Below are 20,060 nucleotides of genomic sequence, written 5' to 3' on the forward strand. Positions count from 1 at the left end.
TTAAAAGTCTTTAGTAAAGAATGTCATTAGTAAAGAAAAATTATTAATTGCCCACCAAATTTTGCCTTATAAGTTTTTAAAGATCTATTATGCCTACTTCAGGTCTCTCTGATATCTACTATACACTGAGTTCAAACCTGGCTCATTGTTGTCTTGTTAATGTTGAAATAACCAGTCTGTTGGAGAATACTGTTAGTGCTCCTCTTTCCAGCAGGTTAAGATTCTGGAGATACGTTTTGAGTTTTGACATTGTATTATGAGATACTATTGAACTTTATTCTCATGTATATGTTGTATGGGGGTTTAGTTTATTCTGATTCTCATTTGCTACCTGATCTCAGTCTGTATAAGAATTTTTGCTCTCATTCTCTACTTGCCAAAGTTGAGAGTGAACAAGAATGATTATTGTCTAGAGGGAAAATAGGAGAGTGTCAGATAGTAAATAGGAACCACTGACCCAGGATTGTTAAGACACAAAGTGATTTTTTTTTTTTTTTTTTTTTTTTTTTTGATTTTTGAAACAGGGTTTCTCTGTAGTTTTTGGTGCCTGTCCTGGAACTAGCTCTTGTAGACCAGGCTGGCACAAAGTGATTTTTATGTTCACAAAATAAATAAGATGGCTTTAAATAAAATATGGCATTTGATTCTAAAAGAAAAAAGACATGTGAGACAAATATCGTGCATGCTCCTCCTGCACCGCAGCCATACTTACAGGGAGCTGCTTTATCAGTTCCTTTATTGTGTTTTCTCACATAAACTCTCCTGTTACACTCCGTGGGTGTTCCTCTCTTTTTAAAAACTTATTACACACATACACACACACACACACACACACGACACATGCCATGCGTATTTTTGACTGTATGTATGTCTGTGCACCACATGTATGTGCAGTGCCCAGAGAGACCAGAAGATGTTAGATTCTCTGGAACTGGGGTTACAGAAGGTTGTGAGCTGCCATATGGGTGCTGGAAATTGAACCTGGGTCACCTGGAAGCACCCAGTGCTCTTAACGGCTAAGCCATCTCTCCAGCCTCCTGCCTGTATGTATTTCTTTTCTTTCTTTCTTCCTTCCTCCCTCCCTCCCTCCCACCCTCCCTTTCTTCCTTTTTCTCTTACTGTTTTTTCTTTCTTTTGCTGTTTTAGAGCTAGCTCTGTGGACCAGGCTGGCCTCACAGAAATCCACCTGCCACTGCCTCCCACTGGGCTTAAGGTGTGCACTACCACTGCCCAACATGTGTGTATTTTTCTACACCTTGTTTTTTTATGTTTAAGACTAGTTTAAAAAGTTATAGTCTGAAAATTAATCATATATTGGCATGTATAGGATGTCTTCATTCTTTTTGTTTACTCCAGAGTAATAGGCCTCTGTGTGCATGTGGGGAGTATTGTGTGCAAGTTAAATATCCAGTTTCTTGTTAAAGCAGATGTGTGTGTTTCTGGTCTTCTGTTGTTACATATAGTGCTTTGGTGAAAAGTCTTGAACATGAACTTCATAGAAGCATGATTATATATATTTGTCACCAAAGTTCAGATGTAGTGTTTTTGGAGATTTTACCATTTTATGTTGACGCGAAATGGTTATTTTTTCATTGTCTAATTAAAAGCCTACTTTTAGATTTTGTAATTTTGTTGATTTAATTGTTGAAAAACTATATGCCTTGGCACAGTAACTGTTATTTTTGAAATTATAATATAATTACACCATTTCTCCCTTTGCTTTCCTCCCTCCAGAGTCTCCCACATACCTCTCCTTTCTTTTTCAAATTCATGATCTCATTTTTCATTAATAGTTGTTACATGCATATATGTATATGCATGTACATGTATATTCATGAATGCATAGTCTTAGTCTGTATGTTACTTATGCATGTTTTCAGGATTGACCATTTGATCCCGGATAACCAGTTTGTGTTCTTGCTCATCCAGGAGGTTATTTCTCCTGCTGTCAGCATTCCTAGTTGTCAGCACAGTAACTTTTCTCCTGTATATGTCATGCCTAAACTAGCATGATGTTTTTAAAATTAAATTATTAAATCCTTTATTTTGGAAATAGAATTTCTATTTCGGGAAAAAGTGGTACAAATGGTCCCTGTATACTATGATGCCTTTGTTCTTACTCTGGTACCTATGACTTCTGTTTCTCCCAATAACATTTTAACTTATATTGTTTTTATGGATGAAGTTGAATGTCCTCAAATGTTAGGAGCATTTTTAATTTTAAAAAAAAAATGCTAAACTTTAAAAAATTTTCTCTTGAATAATAAAATAGCCAAAGAATGAGATTCTTAAGGAAGAGAAGGAAGACTGGGAAGATCATAGAGGGGAAATAGAAAAATTATCTTCATACTCTCTAGCTCTGTGATGTTTTCAGGACTGACTATTTGATACTGGAAAGCCAGCTGGTGTTCTCTTCTATGGCGAAACAATTTCTACTGCTCTAAGCATTCTCTAGAGTTCTGTGCCTGGTGGGCAAGTGCCCTACACCTGACCCCAGTAGCCCAGCACCTTTCTGAAGAGGAGCTGGGTGTTCTTTGCTATACTGTATAACCACGCTTCTCTCCTTTCAATCTTCCTGCTTCAGCAGCCCAGCCATACTCTTTTACCTAAATCACTGTTCTTTGATTATCATTGAATCTTCTAGTTTGTTTAGGCTGTGTGTTCTGTGTAATGATAAAAGTCCCAGCTTGAAAGAATTCAAGATACCAACTTACTCGTTCTTGTTGCTTATAGTTCTTTTTTTTTAATTTTTGTAATTCCCATTAATTTAGGGCAGTGATATTTATTATGTATATAAAATGAGCTTTTTGAAGTGGGAGAGAAGTATAGGTAGTTATGACCAAGAATCCTGATTGTGGAGCTTCTAAAGAATCAAATTTTAAGTGGTTTGGTTGGATTTTACTACACAACATTGTAGAAAAAGCTTTAAACTTGGCTTCAGTTCACGTTCTGTATAAGTTGGAGATGGGAGTACGAGCACCAGCTGGTTAAGTCTTATAGTTTTAAGGATTAGAGGTCCGAGAGAATCTCTGCATTCTGATTACTATACTCAGACTCACTTGATGGTTCTCAGCCAGTCTTGTGTGTTGAATCAGAACCTTGGAGAGCTCCAAACAGGCCCTTTCTTTGCTTCTATCTTAGCTTTCAGTGGCTGTTTTAAAAAGTTATTTTAACCCTGAAGACCTGAAAGATTTACAGATTCTTGAAATTCGGTGTATTTTACATTAGACACAAAAAATAATTCTGAAGTTTTAGAGACCACTAGAGTTGTGGTTCTCAGAACACAGTCCAGTATCACTTGAGAGTTAGAAATACAGACTTATAAACCCCACTGTAGACCTACTGGATTGCAGATAAGTGATTAATCACAAAATTAACAAGTCCTCCATGTGATTTCTGGTGGATGGCTAAGTTTGAGAAAAAACTGACTTCACGACTGCTGATAGCCATGTAAAAAGGGACTTTATGTCTTATGTAAGCTCTTAAGAAGGTACTGTTTTACTCCACTTAACTGAGATTTGGTGTGTGTGTGTGTGTGTGTGTGTGTGTGTGTGTGTGTGTATTATGTATATAGATAGAACATTTTTTATGCTAAACTTGTACAGCATTTCAGTTCAGACATGTCTCATCTAATCTCATACAACTTCTTTGGCTATGTAGTCCTGGATACTTGTTTTACTTTGAAGATAGATTGGGGTCACATAGCCACTTGTCCAGTCTCATGTTTGGCAATTTATATTTTGTAGTTAGATATGTCTCTTCTGTATTCCTGTCCTTGAACCTTTTGATCTTTCTAGAATGTCTTTGCATTTACTTTCTCTGTGTTTTGTAGTATTGGTACATTGCTTGTTTCCAAGAGGAGCCTGTCATACATGTTGTACTTGAGGAGTCATTGTTAACTATTATTAGATCAAATGAGTAATGGTAATAATGGTTTTGAAAAGTCATAAAAAAGAACTGGAAAATTGGACAGAAAACATAGCCTGGTTAATCTAAACACATACTTGTCTTAGAGAGCACTGTTATTAGTGCTCAAAGATGAGCCTTTCAGGACAAGATGTACTAGTGCTTCTCTTTTTTTGCCTAAAGTTAGAGGGATTTTTAAAATATTTTCCATAGGTAAGCATTTAGGAAATAGATGGATATGACTCACCAGGGTTCTTGACCATTTTCTGAGCTGTAAGGTGCAGTGTTTCAACTTTAAATTATACAACTTTGCTGTGTTAACACATAAATAAATTCCAATGTCTGTCTTCTTTTAACGTCCTTGCTCTTTTGAAAATAAGACCTCAGCAGGAGTTTTATAGTGAAACATGGCTTCTCTGTAGTGCTCTGGATGGGACTAGGGATTAAAGCCACATAAAACACAGTATTAGAAAAAAAGCATACATTTTATTACAGCTGCATGGGGGGCCTTCATGGATAAATGAAGACCAGAAAATATAGATGGATCCAGTTACTGAAATGCTGTGTTGAATATGGAGTAGCAGTTGTAGAGAAGTAATTAAATATATGAGAAAACTAAAAGCAGATAACAGGTCTGTTTGTAACTATTACTCTTGACCATCTTGTTCTCCATCTCCTGGTTGGGAAGGTGTCTTCACATGAGAGCTTTGTTTGCTTTGGGAGAGAAAAAGGGAAGGTAGTCAGGCTTTTCTTGGGTCTTCTGCTTTCCAAATGACGTTATCTGGGAACAGTTTAAGGGCCAATGTGGCATATTTTGGGATGGCATAATCTGATTGTGTCTGTATTCCCTACAGAATAAAATGGTGGTAGGAAGAAAATAATAAAAAATAAAAATAAAACATTTGTTTACACTGGATTCCACAAATGAGTAAGCACAACAATCAAGTTTAAGACTGATTTTTTTTCCTTCCTTACATATTACATGAGCAACCATAGTTAATTGCATAGTTTTCTACACACCTGTTGTTTTTCCAGAAAATATGAACATCTGGGCTCTGGTCTGTAAGGACTACTCACTTTTAAGAGTTCTTAACCTTCTTCCACCATGAGCCTCCATTTTTAAAGACAAGCTCTAATCAGCTTGACCCATTCTTGGTCTTTGGGTTTGAATAGAAGATTTGTACAGATGACAAGTATATATTTACAAATTATTAATTTTGTTTTTCTGAATAAACATACTGAAGTGGTTTTGTGCATTCCTACTGACAACTTTCTTGAGGCTGTTAGCAAATGTGATGGTTGACGCCCCTTTTGTGTGTGTCTTCTAACTATCTTGGTATATGAATTATGTGTTATATAAATGTATTTGTTTTGGTGATGTTTCTTTTAGTATATATGTGATTTTTTTTTCTCTGTCTGCCTTGGTGGGCTTACTTTTGAGCATGTAAAAAGGTTCTAAAAGTAATGATACAGGCTGTATTCAAAGAAAATCAGATGTTTCCCTATATTTCTCTACCTCCTGCCCCTGCCACCATTCTATTTCTTCCTTGTAACTTAATCCCTTCCTAAAATCATGGTTTAGGATATTGAACTTTCATTCAGAAATTTCAGGAAGACTCCCACTGGAGTGGGACTTAGATGTTAGAGAGTCTCGGTCACTTATTGCCTTGGCAGAATACCTGACAAAGGCAGCATAAGGAAAGAGGGCCTTATGTTGGGCTGTGGTTTCAGGAAAGACAGTCCATCATGAAATTAAAAATGACAGTGGGAAGTTAGAGATGACAAGGGCAGGAGGTCATGTTGCATCTGCAATCAGGAAGCAGAGAGTGATGGATGCTAGTGTTGACTTAGTTCTCCCTATCTTAATCCATCCAGCCTATGGAATGATGCTACCCATATTTGGGTTGAGTCTTCACTTCTGTTAAGTTAATCTAAATATTCTTTCACAGCCATGGTCAGAGGCCTGTCTCTTCATTGATATCCTGTCAAGTTGGCAATATTGACCTTCACAAAGACCAAATAACCATTGGAGATCATTGGGAAAGGGTGGAAGTATTTGGTAGGTGGTACTAGGTCAGTTAGTTTTCCATATGAAAAATTACAGAAACAAAGAATAAATATGAGCAGCAATACTAACAGTTTTAGAAGAGATTATATAATGTTATCTTAAAGTGCAGACAATATATATACAGAAGACAATATATATACATGTTCGTGTGTGTGCATATGTTTGTGCATGTAGAAGCCTGAAGTCTTCCTCAAATGCTGAGCCTCTGTAACTCTCCACTCGTTACTGAAGCAATGGCATCTGGTCTTCACTTGTAGGTGCTTCAGTCTCTTGTGCTTACCAGTAGAAGGAAGGAAGGGAGAGAGGAAAAAAGCAAGGAAGGACAGATATACATGAGAGATCATATACCCAGTTAAGTTCTCCCAGCTCCACCAGTCAGGAAACTGTGAAGGGGTAGAAAGAAACTTAACTAGTATTACCATTCCTTATCTTGCCCTCCTGGAGATGGAGAGGAAAAATAGGGGAAGAGAATAAATGTTTCTCTGTACCATGCAACATGTAATGAGCATGATATTATATAGTAGTTAGCTGTCATGTTGCTAGTGGTACTGTGAAGTGATGAGAGCAGCTGCCTCACTATTGTGCTCCACTGAATTGGATACCACTTGCTTTATACCATGCTTAATTAGCTGCTTCCATCGGAAAACATCTCGCCATATTTCTGCTATTGAAAATATGATATTCCTGGTTATATGTGTTTTCATTCCATTAGGCTACTGTGCTTATTAGATACTTGGATATGAATATGGCCAAATGCTAACTGACTTTGGAAGGTACTCCTAGCTAAACTAAGCATATATTCCTTAAGCGATAGCCAGTCAACTTGACAAGAATTTATATATTCTGTCAAGAGACTATACAAATTTTTTTCCCATGCAACAGCTGTTACTCTTCTTACAGAAGTAACCAAATTTTCTTGGTGGACACTGAAGGGAATTTTCTGCTTTCTTTCCTGCTTTATTTTTCCTTTGTTGCATGATTATGCACATCTTTAAATCCTCTTGTTTCTTTTTTGTTTTGTTGTTGATACACTTTTACCACAAGACGTTTACATGCAGGGACATATATGCCCTTAATAACCTTGTCGATGCCTTTTTATTTAAATTTTATTTTTTGAGGTTATAACTATAACATTTTTCCCCTTTCCTCCCTCTAAGCTCTAAACTCTCCCATAGTCGCTCCCTACTCTTCTTCAAATTCATGGCCTCTTTTTTATTATTACAATCATATATGTATATGTGTAAGCATAGGTATTCCTAAATATAACCTGTTTGGTCCATATTGTGTTTGGCACTGGACACCTAATTGATGTGCTCCTCCCCGAAGAAAATGGTTTCTCCGTTGCCCGGCATTCCTTAGTTGCCATCCACGTTGGCATGTCTGTTGTTGTCCTTGTTCAGCCCATGTTTGGTCAATCATGTTGATGAGAGGTTATGGGTATAGCTTCTGACATTACTAGAAGACACAAAATCAGCGAGTTCCCTGTTCCTCTGGCTTTTAAAATCTTTCTGCCCCCACTTCCTCAATGTTCCCTGAGGTACAAGAAAATATTCTTCCAGCTCTCTCTACCTCTCTTTTTCTTATATATAGGGAGTGTTTACTTTTTTTGTTTAATTGACTGACCTGCAACACTAACCCATTGTTTATATCATTTGTTATATAGCAAGAAAAGATGTTTTCTGGGTTTCAAAAACTGAGTTCTCAATAAATTAGAAATATTCTGCTTATAGTTTGAGTTTTATACCATATTTAACAAATACTATTTTAGCCAACAGCCTTTAGTATTCATTTTCCCCAAGTACGATGTAGTACTAAGTACTTTATAAATATGATGAAAGCAGTGACAGCTGTTACAAGAGAGTCTGCCTTTTTATCTGATAACATAAGAACCCGTGCATGGGGTAAACAGAATGCTGAAACACCTGTACCTGGTTTGGAACCAGCAGAAAGTTGAAGTCTCTAATGACGCTTGTATAGTTTTCAGATAAAAGGGGAAATGGTAGTGCTAGAATAATTAGAGTGCTAGTTTAAGCTAGTCTTTGCCCTAATTCTGATTTAGCACATTGTCAGATCTCCTGTCAATTCTCACCATTAATTTTTCTAAACTATTTCCCAGCTTTTCTTGTCCTTTCCCCCCGCCTCACAAGTGGGGGTGCTGGCTTTTGTCAGCATAGAATAAGAAGATAGAGCAGATAGGAGGTGGAGGAACAAGAGGTGAGTAAGATTAGGTAGGTGTGTACAAGATGGTCATGCAAAATTTATATATAGCCTTGCCCTTGAACTTTTGGGAATTTCTGATGGCTGGAAAGTAGCATATTGGGTTAATGCTGCTTAGCAGTTAGGAAACTCTTTCTTTAGCTTCTACTGTATCAGCTACCGGGTTAACTGTTGTTAATCTGCATTACAAAGGTGTTCATTGTATGCAACTGCAAATAGCATTTTCTAATGGAAGAAAGACTAGTGTGTAGTAATCTGTATAGTTTATAGGATCTATAATGTCTCTCATTGAGTTTGATATGAATTGGGCTGCCTTTTTTTTATTTTGATAGTCATGTAAATTCAAAACAATTATAAAGGCTAAAAACTACATTTTTTAAATTTCAAGTGTATTTTTAAATCAATCGTAAGTACAGATTAGTGTGTCCTAAGTTAAGCAATAGCTAGAATCCTGACTTTGTAGTTTCATTATGTAGGATATAGTACAAGTTAAATACACTAACATTGTAAAATTTCAGAATCTAAGACTCATTGGGACATCAAATATCTACTACATGGGGAAGCTGACAGTTGATTTAGTAGCCATAAAGCACATTAATTAGCTATTGTCTAGCCCATAGTAATTGGTATAAAAGTATATAAGTACTGGCTAACATTTTGTTGTTGTTGTTTTTAGTGGTAAAGTATTTTAAAGAATGAATTAGAGTTCAAATCTTATCTGTAGTGACTGGTTTTATTAAAGTTAATAAGCATACACCCCTATTTCTATTGTCACTATTGGGAATTACCCCTAATAATGTCATGCTTAATTCTACAAATAGTACAGATGTGGAGGATAGTTACATATGGTTTCACCTTCATGTGCAGGCAATATTAAGTAACCAGCATGCTGGTGACTGGCTTTTCTTACTGCTTTGTTCTCACTTCTCACCACATATTTTCAATACTTATTTGTGCACTTTAGCTTTTTCAATAAAGACACAGATATTTTAAAATGCCCAACAATGCATATCAGAGAGAAAATTGGTCTTTTCCATCCTTTTTTCCATCTTTTCCATCCTTGAACTCCTATCTTGATAGCCTCTCTTGAGCAGATTATCAATTATCAGCAACTTTTTAAAAATATTTTTCTCAAAATACTCTGCACTTAAAACATATGTGCGTATGCCACCCATGTCCTTTCTACACCTTGGCCTTCTGCACACGTCCTTTCAGCCTCACCCCATCGTGACTGCTTACAGATCATTGCCGCCTGGACTTTGGTTAACAGTCTGAGCCTGTATCCACTGTCATTTTTCTTTTCCTCTGTAGAATGCTTCGTTTGCAATTTTTTTTTTTATTTCTCATAGTGTCACAAAAAATTCTTTATGTATTTTTTTCTGTGTAAATTTAAGTTATTGGAATTACTAAGTCAGAAAATATGTATTTTAATTGATAAATACCTGTTATAATTTGCTCCTCTTATCCTCCAGCTGGCTTAATGTCAGCTTTTATATCTTATCTAGCTGATGTGTGACAAATATTGTATCTGTGTCTGCCTTATTTGCGTGTTTAAAAATCCTTTGGTATTCTCCAATTCTTTAAAAATTCTTTGCCAGTTTTTTTAAGATTAGTTTTTGCTTATATTTCTGTTTTACTCTGTCAAACTTTAAATCGTGTAAAGCCATATGCCTACCTTTTTATAGTCTCTAAAACTAGTTTGTGTGTGTACAACTTCATGATTTCAACTCAGTTTAAAGAACTTATTCTTTTTTTTTCTTCTAGCTTTTAACCTAGACAACGAGCAACCAGATTATGATATGGATTCAGAAGATGAGACATTATTAAATAGACTTAACAGAAAGATGGAAATTAAACCTTTGCAATTTGAAATTATGATTGACAGACTTGAAAAAGCCAGTTCTAACCAGGTACTGTACCATGTGAAAGTGTCTCTTTATAATTAAACCAATTAACACTTTTGCTTCCTCTCATCCAAGTGTGTTGTCGGAATGTACTGCATTTCACTGTTTGTTGATTTTCTTTCTTTTTCTGACATCCTAGAATTTCTGTGTGAACTAAATATTTCATCATTTTTTTGAGTAGGAGCATGGAGAATAACGTCCTGACTTTTTCCATATGGATTGAATAGTGTTAGAGTGCCTTGATCCTTTGCGTAGTTGCTATGTTCTTGATATTTCCATACCTAATTTTGTTTCAGTTGGATTTCTGAGGTAGTTATCTTAAATCTTGTTCAGTTGCCCAAATGTATACAAGTTTCCATTATTTTCAATGAGTTTTAAGTTTAATAACTTGCATATTACTCAAAAATGCTAAGGTACAGAATATTATTCACAAAATAATGAGAATTTCTTTAGTAAGCTGTTCCAAAATTTCACAAGGAATTTATAATAGTAACTGTCTTTCTAGAAAGAATTAAACTGCTCATGTCAGGAGACTTTAAGTGCTTATCCTTGTGACTTAATGACCTCATGTCTAGAATTATTCTGCAGAAAAATAAATAGATTGCTGGGGATATTGCTCAGATGGGACGCTCTTACTTAACATGTGGAAAACCTGGTATCATCTCCCTTGCACCACAAAAATTAAAAAAGAGACATTTACCTGTATGATGGAATATAATGCGGGCATTTTAATAATGAGTTTGAAAGGTGACTAATATCAGAGGATATTGTTTATTGCATGATACTAAGTTTTGAAAAGAGGATATAGAATTTATTCAAAAAACTGAGGTTTAGGTAAGACATATTTGCACATGTACAGTAAGAAAAAGAAGATACAACAAAATGCCAACAATGGTTGTATTCGGATGGTGAAATTATTGGGGATTTTTGTACTCTTTATGCTATTTTTGTCTTGCAAGCTTGCTATAATAAAAGATGTATTTTTGCATAATTAGATTTTTAAATAAACTGTCTTTAAAATTACTTTTGGTGTACCTGTGTGGTATATTAATGTGCTAATTATTTATAAGGAAGTTAGGGATATAACAAAAATTGCAAATAAACCATACAATTGATTATTAATTTTTTTCACTAGTTTACCTATAAAAGTTGATTCCCCTTACAACTTAAATTCTTTACAGAATTTAAATTCTCTAAGGCAGTGGTTCTCAACCTATGGGTCATGACCTATTTTGGGGGTCACATACCAGATATCCTACATATCACATATTTATATTACAATTTATAACAGTAGCAAAATTACAGTTATGAAGTAGCAACAAAAATAATTTCATGTTTGGAGGTCACCATAGCATGAGGAACTGTATTATAATAAAGGGTTGCAGCCTTAGGAAAGTTGAGAACCACTGCTCTAAAGTGTACCAGCTCTTCAGAATATTTTCAAAGCCTTTCCATTGGAAAAATTATTTGACTGTACTGTTCACCAATCTTATCCTTGTTTTGACTGAAAGTAACACCCAATGTTCTATGGAGCTAAAATTCAGTTGGTAAAGTGTGTTTAGCAAGCATGCTCAAGGCCTAGAATTTGATTTCTCACACTGCTTTGTAACCAGGTGTGGTGGTATGTGCCTATAATCCCAGCTTTTTAGAGATAGTCATAAGTATTACTAGGATTCAAAGATTCACAGCATGGCAGATTTAAGACTAGTCTGGGAAACATGAGACCATGTTTTAAAATGTTCACAGTTTGTGCTCGCAGTTGCTCTGAGTTCAGATCCACAAGTATCAAACAGTTTCTGGGGTCCTTTTATATACAAATGTTCCCAGCAAATCTAGGCTAGGCTAGTCTTTTGGAATTTATTCCGTTTTCCATAATGGAAATTCACTTTGTATGACTGAGATTATAGCATCGAAAGTCTTCTGTTTCCTGTTGAATTGCTTACTATCTTAGTGTCTAGGCAAACAAATAGATGATAACATTGAATGAGACTGATAAACAAGCTCTACCTTTGGACAGCTTATTCAAATAGGAACAGGGCTGGGAGAGATGGCTCAGTGGTTAAGAGCACTGTCTGCTCTTCCAGAGGGCCTGGGTTCAATTCCCAGCACCCACATGGCCTCTGACAACTCTCTATAATTCCATGATCTGACACCCTTACACAAACATACTGCAGACAAAACAGCAATGTACATAAAAAAATAATAAATAAACTATTAAATAGGAACAGGATAGACAAAAAGGCACACACCTGGTAGTTCATTATGCTCGTATGCTTAGTGCCATCTTGTTTTCTCTTTGCTTAGGAATTAGATTCTAGGCCTTCAAACAAGTTGTTAAACAGAGGATATGATAGATAGCTCCTACTTAAAAACACAGAAGAAATAGTGAAGAGTTGTCAACAGAGGACCGTGAGAAGAGCCTGTTATCAGAACTAAGGATTCACAGACCCCGAAATGCTAGCTGTCCTCCTCCTAACTCCCTGCTCCATTAATTCCTTTTGAGGGCTGTCATGGTATCACAAGGTAGAGGACTGAGTTTGTAGTAAACTAGTATTTAGTAGGTTAATAGAGGAAAAACTTAAAAAGACAGGCAAAGTTTCTGCTCCTGTCAGGCTGGAGGTGGCTGCAATGAAGTCTTTTTTTTTGAGACTTTTACCAAATGTTGTGGTACCTGTCAGTCTCCATCTATTGCTTATTTTCTGTTCACCTATTCTTTCCCCCTCTGTGGTGCTGGAGACTGATCCCAGGACCTTGTGCATGCTAAGAAATTATGCTACTACTAAGCTCTCCTCTTTATCGTAAAACTGTCTCCAGCTTGTTCTTGAGCAGCTTTGTCCCTTCTGATTTTATTTCTCTGAACTGTACTCTGCTTCCTTCTGTTCTGTTTGTTTTATTTCTTTGAGGCATGACCTCTCACCTTGTTTGGCTGTTCTGGAGCTTCGTGTAGCTCGGGTTGGGTGCAGCCTCCTTGAGTGCAGCTGACTTGTTGAATTTTTATTCTCAGTGTTCTTACCGTGTGCATTTGGGAGTGATATCACCTTTTTGCTGATTTTAGTGGATATAATAAGCCATGTACCTCTGCTCATGACTTCTTTGAGGGACTTCTGGATTTTTTTTTCTCCCTCTTCTCATAAAACCTCTTGGCATCTCCACCAAGACCCTTTAAATTAACTGTCTCATCCCGGATGGTCTTCCATGTCTTTTTAAAATCCTCTTTTCTTTGAGACAGCTAATTCCAGTTCTGGAACTTAGATCTCACCTCATACTTAAGAGGGGGAAATGATAGGATCATTTTTCTAATTACTTGGCAAGATTATAAATATATAGTGTAAATATAAATGTTGATAATTACATGTTGGTAATACCAGGTGGTGGTGGTGGACACCTTTAATCCCAGACTTGGAAATCAGAGGCTGGGGGATCTCTGAGTTCAAGGCCAGCCTGGTCTACAGAGCTAGTTTCAGGAAACACTGTCTCTAAAAACCAAAAGAAAAAGAAGTTGTTAGTTTAGATAAAAGTATTAAAGATAACAGTGGACGAGTCTAGGTCTAAATGTGTTCTTTAAATGGTTTATTCTTACAAGCTTCTTTGTACATTTGTAGTCATTTCTAAGTGAAATGATTTTGTTGTTGTTTTGCCACAAGCTACCTTAAGTAGCATTCTCTTTCTTTGACTTTCCTCTCAATATTAATACCTTAATAATATACTTTGTAAAGCAGAAGGTCTTTTTAGGCTGGCCTTAAAGTTGCTGTAGTTCCTCCTGCTTTACCTGTTGGGTGTTGGGATTACTGGTTTGTGAATCATGCCCATTTTTTAAAGTAAAGATTTTCTAGAATGATTTTTAATGTTTTCAATTATAAATCCTGTTATCTCCTTAAACTAACACCTCTTCTCACATGCTTTCTAACACTGCTCCTCTCGTAGCACACATTCTCATAGGAAGACCGTTTACTTCTTGCCTTCTACCACCCCTACCCCAAATAGAAAGCTTCTAACAGTATGTGGGGGAAATAGAGACCCATCACCCGTGAGTTGCAGTTTCCTTCCTTCCTACTTATGTATCTCTTTTTATCCTCTTACAAAGGCAGAATCCCAGCCCTTCCTATTTGCTTGTATAACTACTATTTTTTACATATCTTATTTTTACTTACCTTTCTCACATCTCTTAAGTCTTTGTCTTCTCAAAAAAGTATCAAAGGATCTTTATTGCCAAGATAACTCTTTCATTTAATCTCATCTTTTCCAACAAACTTCCATCCTGTCTCTCTTTTTTTGTCATATATTAATTTTTCAAGGGGTAATTTGAAATACTTAGTGCCTTCTACATAGCATAATCCTTTACTCATACCACTGACTTCTTTAAGTTCCAAGTAGTCTCCAAAATGTCATCCAGGAGCCTCTGTCAGCCTGTGCTCACCTCAGTGTCCCTGTGTTCTATCAGATGATATTGGCCACATTTGATGATTGTGCTTTCTCCTTTTCCTTTGCCCTTTTCTGTCATGTGTTAATATTCACATTGGTGTTGTCCTCAGCTCTTACTCTTTTATCTTAAGTTCCCATCAGCTTCTTGCTGGCCCTCAAGTTCTGTTTCTACCTACTAAGCTCCAGGCGATATTTCTCTATAACATTTCTAACATTGCAGAATTTTCAAATTCATCATTTTCACACCCATCTCTTTCTTTCTTAATTAAGGGCATTGTCTCTCATCTAGTTGGCCAGCATTATACTTGATGATTGACTTCTTTATAGCCACCCACAGCCAGTGTATCCTAAATAAAAGCAGTGATTTTTGTTTTGAAGTGTCATATTGTCTTATCTACCTCTTCCATTTTTATGGTGTCTCATCTGGACTTTTCATTATGCTAGTCGTGGTTTTATTAAAAACCTTTTTTAAGAAGAAGAAAAAATTATTAGGTGGTTTATGATAAAGACTGTCTTCCACCTGGCTCCAGGTGTAACTCTCTGGTTCCTAATGCTCTATAGCATTGTATATATATATATATATATATATATATGTTCTGTGCCTATTTATAGATCTTCCCTGTTCCCTTTGCCCAGAAGGCCAAGTCTGCATTTCTAATCTGTGGTTTGGTACACAGTCATCTAAATCCCAGTCTGATGATCTTTACTAAACATTTCATAGTTACTTAAAGTCCAGCATCATCACAGCCTGAAAAAGTAGCCACACTGATTTCTATTCTGCTCCTTCTACTCAGCCAAAATCCATAGTGAAGTTCCAGGAATTGTATCAGTTCTATTTTTCTGGTGCAAGATTCCTGCCAGAAGCTATGAGATGAGAAACAGAAGAGAAACTAGAATTAAGGCATCTTCCTATGTTGTGGGAGCTCAGTCTGTTTAGCCAATGGCAAATGTGGGTGACTATTAACCTGTAATTCTTAATAATCTATATAGTTTTAAAAAAAAGTTTTTCATTATAAAAATAAACAGCTGTAAGCAGATGTACAGAGGACAATGACTTCAAAATTGTGACAGTATACAAAAATATTGTAATCAGAGGTAGAAATGTGTAGTGCACTGTGACATAAGTGTCCCTAATTTGCATCAATATACAAAATATCCTAAACATAAGTATAAACACATACAATATGAGAAAAATAATCTTATAATTAAAGCAATGTACAAAATACTTTTAAGAGAAGTAGAAATATATATATACACACAGTGACATAATTTGGCATTTGTGTCAATATACAAGTTATTTTAAACAGGAATGGAAAAATAATTTAAAATTTTCAATAAGCCAAAATCCATACCAGTGTAAAGTATTTTGAGATTAACAGTTGTTTTGGGGTTAAAGTAGATTTAATTATCTACCTTTTATCATTTCTGTATCATATTCCTGGGAAGATTTCTAGAGCATCCTGAATAGTTAAATGGTTCTTTTTCAAGAAAAATATCTTGATATTGGGCTATTTTGTTGTCTTCTCCTCTCTTTGGCTTTTAAAACATAATTTTTAATAGTTGCACTATAGGCAGTGATAGTTTTAGTGCATGTGTGTTATCAAATCGATGAAAGAGATTCTAAATTTAAATTTTTTTTTAGACTTTTAAAATTTTATGAATACAGTGCTGCTTGCCTGTTTGTATGTGCTCCATGTGAATGTCTGGTGCTTGCAGACATAAGGTGTTGTATCAGCTGGGACTGGAGTTCGGGGTGGTTGTTATGCACACGCAGCATGGGAAACAAACCAGGGTCCACAGCAGAGCAACATGTGCTGTTCACTGTGGAGCCATCATTCCTGCCCCCAAGTAATCTAATTTTTAAATAGCTCAAATTTAGTGTTTATAGTTTCCATTACAGCTCAAAGTGTCGTTACCCCCAGGTTTGTTTTAACTCTGTATTGCTGAGAAACCAGCATTGTTCACATTGTTGCAGAGGTTAGTTGTCTTAGCACTATGTGGCTAGGAAAGTTTTTTTCCTAAATGAAAGTAGTAGTGAAATCTTTGAATGAAAGAATGGATTACACAGATTTTTATTTAGTAATTATCTCAAATATACAGATAGTGTGATTTATTTGTTTGGCTAGTTGGGTTTTTCGTTTGTTTTATTTAGGGTCTCGTGTAGATCAGGCTAGCCTAAGGCTCCTAATCCTCATGCCTTTACCTCCTAACTGTTGAGATTACAGGTGTTTTGCCACTAAGCCTGGCAATCATATGAATTTTAATGGATTAGTTTTGATTCCCTGTGAACAAGGAACATACTGTTATTTAGCTGTTGCATTAATAGCCTTAGAATTGAAATAGAAGACTTTTTTGATTTGAACACATGTCCTTTGAAAAGTAGTACATGGCTGATGTTACTGTGCTTTCTCAGTCCTTGAGACTGTGATTATGTCAAATCTTCATTGCTGCAGTTTGAAAACCTTTTCCATTTTCTGGGCCCTTGATAAAAGACTTGCTTTTTCTTCAATTTAATACATGTATATTACTCAGTGTGTTACAGTGTATATTTCTACTTAATTGAATGCTGATATTTTTTCCTTGCATTGGCTTTCCATAGTTGTGTATTCGGAGTCATTTGATAAGTAGAAATGTTTATTGTGTTATCTACATAAAATTATGTCATCCTTCACTATGTCCAATGTAAACCAATCTTTATTGCTCGTTCTTGAAGAACATCAGGTGAAAAAAATACCATTTAATGTAGATAATTATAGTTATTTGGAAACCAGCAGATTTGGAAAAAGAAAGGTAAGAAAAGATGGTCTGTAGTGAGTCACCCTCACAGAAAAGAAATGTAAGCTCTCCCAGAGGAAGAGCTCCTGCACTCTGTCTGCCTGTATCTGATTTCACCAATAATCTATTCTAAAGTTTCTAAATTCTCTTTCAGCTTTGTGTTTGTCTTGCTTTTATTTACATTTGTAAGTTTCTTTAGCTAGAGAATTTATCTTAGTCTATTTTCCCCTTCTCTACAATCTGAACTAATGGTGAGCTGGTAATATTTCCTTTTTGCCTGTTTTACTTCTGTAAATAAAAAAAACTACACTTTACTTTTGTAATTTATTTGTTTATTCAAAATACATTGACACTGCAAGGGCTTGGGTTTTTATCTGCCAGCAAACTTAATGGTCCCTTGGTACCACAGAGCTTGTAGTGGTCTGGAAGGAAAACACAAAAGTAAGGGGGTTTCCTCCCTGTCTGTTAATTCCCAGGTGACCAAGCAGCTCAGAGCTGTCTCAGAAGTAACAAATTTACTGCAGACCTTTTTCCAGCCCCACTCACTCCCACTGCTTTTTAGCGACTAAAGTGCATGCTAAGTGAAAGTGGTAGGAAAAGCCCAGCATACTCGTGCCTACCTGTAACTGCTGAGGTAGTTGAGTGAGGAGCTGAGGACCACACGTAAACAAACACCAATGAGTAAATGGCTTGGGGTTTTGATTTTATAGATTTTTGTAAAATATAGCTGACATTGGAAAAATGTCAGTGTTTAACTATAAACTGTATGTTAAATTATTAATTGTACTATAGGATATTTAAAAAGAAAACAAGATGACATTGTAAGCTGGAGCAAAGAGCACCAGAAAGGAAGAGTAAATGGAGATGGTTTAGTCCTCTGGCACATGCAGGAGCATAGAAAGTAGTCAGTGTGGTGTGGGATAGGAATCTCTCTGTTGGTCTGTTGACTGGAAAGGAGCTCTTGTTCTCCTCCTCACTCTACAATAGACTAAGTTCTTGATTTAATTAGCAAAGATTGCAAAATAGTATCAGCAACACATCCAACATAGCATAGCATTGTTTTTCCTTGCTTCTAGAACACGAGAGCAGCCCAAGATGCTGCTGTGATGCTGTCAGTGTGAAGTAGGATTTTATGAGCTTTAGGAAGTCTGCTCTGGACAATAGAGTAGATAAGCACTCACCTAGCCTGCATTAGGTCCTAAATTCAATCTACTACATTCTCCCAAGGACACATAGATGTAAAAGAAATCGGACAGAAAGCTCAGTTCTTGTTCTAGTTCTCTTCTTGTAGGCTTTAGTACTCTATATTACCATTCCACGAACTTTTGAACAATTTGAAGCTATCTATGATCATGTTTAGAGGGCCAGGGAGATGGCTAGCAGGTAAAAGCAGCAACAAGCCTGATCATTCAGTTCTCAGAACTCAAATGCAGTGGCCTTAATTTGTAACCCTGATACCTATAGGATGGTAGGTAGAGACAGGAAAATTACTTAGAAACTTGCTCACATGCTTGCTAACCTAGAGTTCACAGTACAGCAGCAGAAACAAGGCCCTGCCTCAACAAGGTGGAAATTGAGAACCTGCTCCTGCAAATTGTCCTCTGCCTCCACACAGGAGCAGTGGCATGCTCAGGCCTTCACTTACAAGTTAAATAAACATAATTTTAAAAATAACTTTAAGAAAAGATCATGTTTAGAAATGCTATTCCTTTTTTATACTCAGTTGTCACATGGACTGGAATACATGTGTTTATTAGTGGTATATCTCTTCCTTGTGTGAATTGCATATATAAAAGTAAACCCAATACTCGGGCTGACTTAGTACAAGAAATTTCTTGTTCTTAATTCTTTCCTGGTTCAAGATACCATCGTGTTTGTGACAAATGCTTTCCATAAGAGCTCTGATATGGGCTTTAAAGAGTTTATTTCTCCTTTATGAATTCAGCCAGCATAATGCTGATGATGTACCTGTAAATAAAATGTGTAAAAAAATTTGCTAAATCATGTATACTGCTTTATTCTTTGAGATCAGACCATTCATTTAGCTTTTTAGCAGGATGCAATGCAGATGTCAGTTGCTTACAATGATCTCTAAATTACAAAAGGATTATGTTGTTTTAAGGCTGGGAAACGTTGCTGAAGTGATGCAGCAAGGTTTTAATGGTTTGACTGAATGGAGCTTGGTAGTGTTTACTATCATTAGTCATTTGAGCACAGTGACATTGAAGAGCTGCTGAAAGCTTACTCTTCAGTTGATCTTTTGACCATGTGTTTACAGTATTTGTTTTGCATGTCCTAGCAACCTTATCGTAATTAGTTTACTTACAGCTGTAGCAATAGGAAGAGTTTTGTGTGTGCTTGTGTGTGTGTATATATGCATATATATGGTAGGGCAGCCGAATTATAATGGACCAATTACTCAACTCAGAGTTACTGCATAGATTTAGGGAATGCAGTGATCAGTGCATTTATTCTGTCAAGCTATGTCAACACAGGAACTCATATGAGAAATGTTTTGTTGAGTCATATCTTTTTGAATGACTATATATAGCATACAGATCAATGTGTAATATTAGTGAGAAAATTCCCTGCTTATTTTTGACTTCTGGGAATATGTCTTAGGTTCTATCTCAACTAGTGAAAAATGATTCTTCTCCAAAGTGACTTGGGTGGTATGACTTCAGCAAGCCTTCCCAGCCTTAAAATGGCATGATGTTTTTCTAATTTATAGTTTATTGTGAGTAACTGACACCCCCATTATTGTCTGC

General features: G+C 36.1%; 1 protein-coding gene across 2 annotated transcripts in view; it reads left to right on the forward strand.

The window, feature by feature from the left end:
* Epc2 (enhancer of polycomb 2) overlaps nucleotides 1-20,060 on the forward strand; it is a 90,819-nt gene that overhangs the window by 40,919 nt on the left and 29,840 nt on the right. For both annotated transcript variants that reach the window (XM_048425688.3, XM_048425689.3), the window contains exon 3: nucleotides 9,956-10,101. In XM_048425688.3, coding sequence (XP_048281645.1) covers nucleotides 9,956-10,101 — 146 coding nt within the window. The remainder of the gene's footprint in view (nucleotides 1-9,955; nucleotides 10,102-20,060) is intronic.

The sequence above is a fragment of the Myodes glareolus genome, chromosome 21 (assembly GCF_982192425.1).
Source record: "Myodes glareolus chromosome 21, mMyoGla1.1, whole genome shotgun sequence".
Taxonomy (NCBI): Eukaryota; Metazoa; Chordata; class Mammalia; order Rodentia; family Cricetidae; genus Myodes; species Myodes glareolus.